At 38.0% G+C, this 9,531-nt stretch overlaps 1 protein-coding gene across 1 annotated transcript; it reads right to left on the reverse strand.

Annotated features, from left to right (window-relative positions):
* Positions 1 to 205: 205 nt before the first annotated feature.
* Positions 206 to 6,234, reverse strand: LOC111461991. Its single transcript, XM_023105644.1, has 4 exons — positions 6,053 to 6,234; positions 4,924 to 5,031; positions 3,569 to 3,717; positions 206 to 541 (listed from the first exon to the last, which is right to left on the reverse strand). The coding sequence occupies exons 2-4, from the start codon at positions 5,021 to 5,023 to the stop codon at positions 464 to 466; spliced, it is 327 nt and encodes a 108-aa protein (XP_022961412.1). The 5' UTR covers positions 5,024 to 5,031; positions 6,053 to 6,234; the 3' UTR covers positions 206 to 463.
* Between the last annotated feature and the right edge of the window lie 3,297 nt (positions 6,235 to 9,531).

A 9,531-nucleotide genomic window follows, 5' to 3' on the forward strand; every position in this document is an offset into this window, starting at 1 on the left:
GGGGGGGGGGGGGGGGGGGGGGGGGATACTGTTTCAAATAGCGACAAAAGTTCAGAATCGAACCCAAAATGGGCGCTCTGAAGAGCTTTTGATTGGGCTCATAATCTCTATCTATCATAGGCCCCTTGCTTCTCATAGGATGACTTAATTTTACAATTTTGACTGAATCTATAAAACAAAAGTTCTGGAGAGAACAGACACCAACTTACCAGAATTCGTTTGTTCCGGTCATGCAGATGATATAAATTTGAACTCTCAGTTTACTTAGATTTAAGATTCATGCATGATCTTAAATGAACTGAATGCGTATATAGTTAGTAAATGAATAGAAACAATTCAAAAGCAGCAAAATAAGGATATGCTTTAGATTTAGAAAATGAAATGCTATCCTTCAAAGTTCTACAAACTGAGGTCCGAGGATCAGCTAACAATTCCATTCACCTCGTAAACATAGCTAAACCCATCACGCCTTCAAGGCATCAGAACGAGGCCTCCATAGTCCAAGTCTGTACTTGTGAGTGTACTTCAATATCAGCTTCCTCTGCCACAGACATGAAAATTTAGGTCAACAAGCACCATTGTGAAGACATTATTCAGACCAATATTTGTTCTAAATCAAATACGAGATATCTATAAAAAAAATTCTCTTGCAAAAACTTGTATTCCTCAATAATCATGACTGAGATTTGAAGTCAGCAGTGAGGTATTGATAGACCCACTACTACTGATTAATTTAGCAGAAAGAGATCAGGGGGGAAACTAGCAGGTAACAGGTGTGATGTAAGTGTGGGACCCTTTCTGTACCAACAAACTTGAAAGCGGGAAAGGGGTGTGAATCCAGTAACTGTATAAGATAACTAAATGGGGGAATTGTAGATCTCTGTACACTTATGGAAATGAAGTGAGATCTGCAAGAATGGAAGCATTTTTTTTATGCATCTAACTGCGAATCTATAGAGTATCAAATAATTTTATTCTAGACAGATCTTACCCAAAGGGGTTGCATCTGATCCAGCTTCGACGATGGTAGGTACCATTAGACTAAGACTAGTAATTGCACATGTAACTTTCCTTGGTTTAGTTAAATTGGTGATAAAAAAAAATATTCAACATCCAAGATATGCATGTTATTTAACTAGCCATTTGTAATCAGATTTTCACTTCAATGCCACAAGCCAAATATTTCCTTGACACTATTCTTTTCTTTATAAGAAACTACGCTTTTATCAAGAGAACATGAAATAAAAACAAATATAAAAAGGGCCTACATAAAGGAAACGTAGCAAAAGGAGCCACAAAGCTAAATGTATAAAAGGTCTCCAATCCAAAACAATAAGAACTAGAGAGTAAGAACAAAACTTATTAAAAACCAAAGTCTATAAAGAGACGTTAAACCTAAGAAGTGGCCAAAACTCCTCTTATGAACTAAATATTAAATTCTTTCAAAAAAAAAAAAAAAAACTTCAAGAAACCCTTTTTTTAACAAACAAAGTTACACAGTCTACAAATTCTTACCGAACTAATAATCCCAGAACTAAAGAGCTGAAGAACAAAGTTATTTATTACATTTTAATATCAACGATCTGAAGTCTAATTAAAGCTATTCTATTGTGAAAACTAAAATATCAGTATAAAGTTCATAAAAGCTTGTGAATGAAACTTTAAACCCATTTTAATTAATTTAATTTCTTCACTATAGAAAAGTAAAATGTTTACATATTTCCAATTTTGAAAAGAGAAAACAATCCATAAATATCATATTTATATAAATATTAAAAATCGTGAAGAGGTAGTTTACGCTTTTAAGAGAATCTTAAAAGAAGCTATCGTTCTCCCTAATAACTCTCCAAAAGTAGAGTTATATCGAGTCATTTAGTTAATAATCTTGCACACACTCAACATTCTCTCCTTAGTTGTCTCATATACACTAATTAATTAGCATGAAATAGCTCATTATGGTCCAACATGAAAAGGTGATCAAAGTGCATAAATCTAGTCTACTTGTATGCTTAATCTATTTTATTTTACAGAGTAGCCAAACCATTATGCTAAAGCAAATCTAAAAGCAATTATGTTGGTGATGAAATGGCTGGACCAATATGTTGAACCATGTGCTGAAGCAACTCTTGAGGCAATTCATGTCGACAAGGACACGTGGGCCTTTAATTTGAAGCAACAAACCACGTGGATACTTAACAAACCAATAGGAGGCTACCTATGTGGATGACTAATCTTTTTTCAACCTTAAATGTGAGCAAGGAAGCCTATAAAAGGAAAGCTCCCAAAAAAAGAAAGGGGGAGAAAAAGAGAGGGAGCCACGGAAAGAAAGGTAGCATAAAGCAGAAGACACAAGAAAAGGGAAGCTAAAGGAATACAGGATAAGGAAGAGAGGAATAAGGAGACCAACTCGTGGAAGCTTCCATCAAAGAGCTGCAGCAGGAATCTTGATAACTCTCTTATTCTCCTTTCCTTCAATCGGTTATATGCTCTATGACTAAGATAGAACTTGTTGTATAAACAAATGAATATGTGGAGCTAAATTGTATACGTAAGGCAGGAGGTGTGGCTGTAGCTGAAGTATTCTGAATGTGTGATTTCTGTTTATTAAAGAGTTGTTATTAGTAAAAATTGTGTGTTTAGTTGGCCACTCTGCTCTCATAGTTGTTTCTCTTATCTGGAAAGATAGAGCACAAGTAAACCCCCCTTTAACACTCTAGTTCCATTGCAAGGCTTTCCTTAAGGTAATGGAAGGTTTAGACATAAGTCTTCTCCTAGAGCTTTTCTTTTAACATAAACTTTTGAAATGGTTATGGGCGTAACCAATATGCAAGACTCTCGGAAGGGGGCTTGAATATATGTTAAAAAGAGCAGAATTCACCATAAAATTTCAGCAACTTCTCTATTCCAACTCTCCTAGCCTAACCTCATTGTTGTTAAATGTCTCATTCACCCACTATTTGTGATAGCATAGTTATATTCTGAAATTCTTGATATTATACATGCATCAACACATCCACACTTGAACTCATCTAATTTCATAGCAATAGAAGTAACCAAAAAATAGGTTCCTTGAGAACTTGACACTCTACTTATTGCTTATTGCTGCGAGAGTGTATACTTGCACCAGCACTTGTGAATGCTTCTTTTTTTTAATCGTTTTGCTATAGACCTACACAAACTGTCACTCCCACCTCATTTATATATTCTTTATGTATAGTAATATCTAGAAAGAACTAAAAGACAGAATCGTGTGTGTCTTTTGGCAAACAAACAAAAGACCTGGTCCAACTCTTGTAACACGAGTTCAGTGGGAATCATTAAAGTGGCAGAAAAAAAATGAAAATACATTATAACGATTAGACTAGCTACCAAAAATTAACACCAAAAAAGTTATATGCAGAAGAAAGAAGGAACGCCCTTGGTTACTAGAGTTGCAACCTCCAGAAAGCTTATCAAATACAGGTTAATGAAGCCAATGCCTATCCCTTTAGTTATTTTGGCGATCAAACAAGTCTAAGTCTTGTACTTACAAAAACAATAATGAGAATCAGGCTAAGGAAATACTTACATGTTTGCATGGAATTCCGAGTTTTTTCAGCTTAAGTGTGCGTGTAACAAGCAGCTTCTGGAAGTCACCAATCTCTGATTCAAGTTTAGCCACGTGTGACTCAACCCCATGCCCAACACCATTTAAAAATTCTGGTATCCCGACCTTCACTAGAACATGAATGTCAAAAAATCAAGCGCATATATATCTTATCTTATTGACTCCAAATTCAGACACTTAGGCCCCATTTACTTCGACGGAATGGGAATCAAGGAATGGAAATGGAAATGGAAATGGAAATCCATTGATAGTATTTATGGAATGCGAAATTGGAACCAATAGGTGGGATACGCCACTAGTTCGGGAATCCCTAACCCATAAAAGAGGTACTCTCATCCCTCTCCTAAACCTTCATCAATCTCATTCCATCTATCGCATTTTCATTCTTTAGTTTGTTGTCCACCACCTTTCATTAACTACTTCACATCCTAATCCTTTCTATTTCATCTATAATGAGACCAACAACTTTTTTATTAATTATCTTATAATTTTTCTCTCTGATTTACATTATTTAACATCGATGGGTTTGTGATTCCAGTTCCAAATAACTCCTAGTAAACAACATGAAAAGAATAACATTCCGACTCCAATTGCTTTCATTTTGATTCCAAGTAAGTAAACAATTCTGATCACAGACACAAAAGGAAATCATAGCAACCAAGATGACTGGCAAGCAAGACAGAGATCACAATACTAGTTAAGCATAATATGACTTAGTGTACAGAAAATTAAGTAATACTTTTCAACTTTCGGAAATCTTAGATCATATTTTCTTCTCCCACTCCCATTTAATAGACAGTAAATTCATTAAGAAAATAAAGGTATTTTTCTAAGAAAACAAACTTTCATGGGGGAAAATGGGAGAATGTACAAGGATACACAAAAAAAAAAAGCTCATGAAAGGAATCATCAACTACGAGTCAATCCAAAGAATGATACCAAGCTGATAGTTATAAACAATCCAATTAACAGACACATAGAATGACCCATTACATCTCACATCCTCCCACATGAACACCTCCAGACCTCTCAACTATTTTAAAAATCTTGCAGTTCCTCTCAAACCACTCACAAAATTTCCAGACAACAAGCCTGCCATAAATTCATTTAACAAAGAGATAACAAATAAACTCCATTTCCTTGCCTATTCACATAACCATTCAGGAAACCATACATTCTTCCTCTCCTCTTTTTGGGTGACAACCAAAGTCAGTTTACTATCCATGTTCCAGAAACCAAATTAAGCATAAGGCTCATTACTTGAATTAAGATGAGAATAAAATTTTTGTAGAAATTAAGACAAATAAAGCACTTACCGACGTATGGGATAGATTTTGAAAAGAATCTAGCAAATAAAGGAGCTGAGTATGGTTGCAGTTTAGACCTATGGTTGGAGATAATCTGCCTCCATGCCATCCTTCTTGCTGTGGACAAAAATCCATCAGTCTCAAATCATATGCATTTTTTCAAGGTCCTAAAAGGTTTTAAGCTTTGACGTATCTTACAGGAAGTTTTGAAGTTCTGTAGGTTCATACTTTAAATTTAATTCAGAATGGTAATAAGTAGTATGAAATAACAAACGATCAGTGTATATGGATTAGAAAAGAAAATATTACCCTATCCAATTGCAACGAAGAAAAAAAATATTGAAGAGGTTAATAAACCAGATATCGGTCAATCGCCCAAATGTATTTTTAGCATTCACTTTTCATACCCACACCAAATGTAGATCTAACTGAAATCGCATCTCCAATTGATTCTACACTTCAAAAATAAAACCTCCAACGAACTCTATGAATTAACAGAATGCTTGTTCCACGCCACTAAATATCGACATCTAATTCGCTTTAAATTCAAAATAACACCACAAAGAGTAAGAATTTTTCTAGCCCCAAAAAATAAATCAGAACTTCTCCCTGAAGCCAATCCTTCATTCTGTTTTCAGTTGTTGTTTCATTTCTGCGTAAAATACACAATCCAGTTGTACTATATACTTTTTAACAGAAATATCAATATGAAACTGAACAGAAATATTGCTCAAATCTGCAAATGCTTCCCCATATACGAATTCTGTAATGGTAGCCAATACTCGAAAGGCCGACCACTATATCACACTAGGAAGTAGAAATTGATAGTCAAGAGAGCAGGAAATATCGAACAGCTTATCCCACCGCACCGAAATCGGTAGAAATTGGGATTTGATAGCTTAGAGTGGGAGAATCGACTGAACGCTTCCCAGGAAAAGAGAAACAGAGAGAAATATTTCACATCAAAACGGATTTACAATCATTTCCCTCCATTACGACTTAAAATCTTGTTTGGATTAAAAAAAAAATAATCGATCAGAATTTAGCAGGATTTCTAACTCAAAATTGAAGTCGTTACAAACGTAGCCTACTTAGAAGCTGATTGAACAGGAGAAACAAAAAATAGAACAGAACAGACCTCGACGGTGAGAGAACAATAGCTGAAGGGAATGCAGCAGAAGACAGTAGTTGGCGTGACAGTGAGAGGCTGAAGCAGCGTGGTGGTGGAGGCGTTCCGGCGAGTGGCAAAAATGGGAGATGGAAAGAAACAACGAAGATGAAGACGGGTAGGGTTTAAAGATTTTTTTTAAAAGAAAAGTAAATTCTTTTATCGTTCCCTTCTTATTTTCGGGGGGAAAAAAATGGTTGAATGGTATTAAAAATATATATATATATATTATTTTACAAAAATTCGGCGTCCTTAAGGGCACATCGCCTTATGTCTACCCTTCAGGGAAGGGCCTCCTCGCTGTCACATGGTCAGGTGTCTAGCTCTGATACCATTTGTAACGACCCATGGCACATCGCCTTGTGTCTACCCTTTAGGGAAGGGCCTCCTCGCTGTCACATGGTCAGGTGTCTGGCTCTAATACCATTTGTAACAACCCATGGCACATCGCCTTGTGTCTACCCTTCAGGGAAGGGCCTCCTCGCTGTCACATGGTCAGGTGTCTGGCTCTAATACCATTTGTAACAACCCATGGCACATCGCCTTGTGTCTACCCTTCAGGGAAGGGCCTCCTCGCTGTCACATGGTCAGGTGTCTGGCTCTAATACCATTTGTAACAACCCATGGCACATCGCCTTGTGTCTACCCTTCAGGGAAGGGCCTCCTCGCTGTCACATGGTCAGGTGTCTGGCTCTAATACCATTTGTAACAACCCATGGCACATCGCCTTGTGTCTACCCTTCAGGGAAGGGCCTCCTCGCTGTCACATGGTCAGGTGTCTGGCTCTAATACCATTTGTAACAACCCATGGCACATCGCCTTGTGTCTACCCTTCAGGGAAGGGCCTCCTCGCTGTCACATGGTCAGGTGTCTGGCTCTAATACCATTTGTAACAACCCATGGCACATCGCCTTGTGTCTACCCTTCAGGGAAGGGCCTCCTCGCTGTCACATGGTCAGGTGTCTGGCTCTAATACCATTTGTAACAACCCATGGCACATCGCCTTGTGTCTACCCTTCAGGGAAGGGCCTCCTCGCTGTCACATGGTCAGGTGTCTGGCTCTAATACCATTTGTAACAACCCATGGCACATCGCCTTGTGTCTACCCTTCAGGGAAGGGCCTCCTCGCTGTCACATGGTCAGGTGTCTGGCTCTAATACCATTTGTAACAACCCATGGCACATCGCCTTGTGTCTACCCTTCAGGGAAGGGCCTCCTCGCTGTCACATGGTCAGGTGTCTGGCTCTAATACCATTTGTAACAACCCATGGCACATCGCCTTGTGTCTACCCTTCAGGGAAGGGCCTCCTCGCTGTCACATGGTCAGGTGTCTGGCTCTAATACCATTTGTAACAACCCATGGCACATCGCCTTGTGTCTACCCTTCAGGGAAGGGCCTCCTCGCTGTCACATGGTCAGGTGTCTGGCTCTAATACCATTTGTAACAACCCATGGCACATCGCCTTGTGTCTACCCTTCAGGGAAGGGCCTCCTCGCTGTCACATGGTCAGGTGTCTGGCTCTAATACCATTTGTAACAACCCATGGCACATCGCCTTGTGTCTACCCTTCAGGGAAGGGCCTCCTCGCTGTCACATGGTCAGGTGTCTAGCTCTGATACCATTTGTAACGACCCAGGCCCACCGTTTGCGGATATTGTCCTCTTTGGGCTTTCCTTTTCAGGCTTCCCCTCGAGGCTTTAAAATTTGTTTGCTACAGGAAGGTTTCCACACCCTTATAAAGGGGGTCTTGTTCTTCTCCCCAACCAATGTGAGATATCACAATCCACCCCCTCCACGGTCCAACATTCTCGCTCACACTCTTTCTTTCCTCCAATCAATGTGGGAGCCCCGCCAAATCTACTCCCTTTGGGGCCTAGCGTCCTTACTGGCACATCATCTTGTGTCTACCCCCTTCGGGAAGCCCAACATTCTCCCTCGCACTCTTTCCTTCCTCCAATCAATGTGGGACTCCCCCCCACCAAAATCCACCCCCTTTGGGGCCTAGCGTCCTTACTGCACATCGTCTTGTGTCTACCCCCTTCAGGGAAGGACCTCCTCATTGGCACATGGTCAGGTGTCTGGCTCTGATACCATTTGTAACGACCCAGACCCAAGTCGATATTGTCCTCTTTGGGCTTTCCGTTACGCAGGGAAAGGTTTTCACATCTCCTCCCCAACCAATGTGGGACATCACAAAATCTATCCAAAAACTCATAATGTTCCATGAGACATTCCAAGAGTCATAAACATAATTAGCCACTATTTGATTTTTAATTCGGAAGTTTGAAATTAATGTCTAATGGTATAACGACTCAAGCTCACCGCTACCAGATATTGTCATCTTTGAGCTTTCCCTTTCGGGCTTCCCCTCAAGGCTTTAAAATTCATCTACTAGGAGAAGGTTTCCACACCCTTATAAATGGTGTTTTGTTCTCCTTCCCAACCAACGTGGGACTCTCACAAACAGAGCTCTAAGTATTAAAAAATTAAACTCATTTGAAATAACATATATCAACAAAACCCAATACATATTTCTCGACCAAAAGGTCAGACATTAAAAAATGGAGTCACTAAACTCGGGTTTCTTTTTAAAAAGGGAGTCACTTGCATATAACTCATCTCTAATTAAGATATTCTAGCTTGACCATAACCGACACAGAAAGACAGTGACCACTCAACTCATACGTCAATCATTAGTTCCCGAAGAGCATGGACCATCTATAATGGTCCACGACAAACGCTTTGATGTTTCATAGAAAAATAGGCAATAAGACTAAAGTCCATCTTGTAGGATGACTTGAATCACCTTCTTTCGATAATTTTGATAATTAATTACCTGAGCACACAATATACAACTATCACATAATTATTATGTTTATCGTACTTGTAATAGCCCGAAAATAAATGAATAAATAATAAAAATAAACAAATAAAAAAAATTACTAAAAAATGTCAAAATACTTAAATATATATATATATTATATATATAAATAAATAAACAGAAAAATGTCAGAGAAGATTTTGGTCGGTTATTACTGTAAATCTTATTCAAATTTTCTTTTCCTTTATATTTATTCTTACGTAAGTTAGAATTAGATATTCCGATATGCAATTAATTTTAGTTAGCAGTTTTATAAATCCATATCAGTAGCCAAAAGTCGATTAAAATTGACCAATAATATCTGTTTAGAAAATAAAAATAATTATGAAGATTGAGGGGAGAGAGGGAAGATTTGGTTAACCGAATTTAAAAATAAAATCGAAAATATCAGAAGGCAAGGAACTATATTAAATTTGGTCTAGTAACCATATATTCGTGCAACAATAATAAGATATTTAGTGAAAATAATATTTTATATATATATATATTTCAAGACTTTTAATAATGGACGAATGTAAATTACATAAATAATTTTATAGAGTTCGAATTTGAAATTGATGTCGTGGG

The sequence above is a fragment of the Cucurbita moschata genome, unplaced genomic scaffold, assembly GCF_002738365.1.
Source record: "Cucurbita moschata cultivar Rifu unplaced genomic scaffold, Cmos_1.0 Cmo_Scf00026, whole genome shotgun sequence".
NCBI lineage: Eukaryota > Viridiplantae > Streptophyta > Magnoliopsida > Cucurbitales > Cucurbitaceae > Cucurbita > Cucurbita moschata.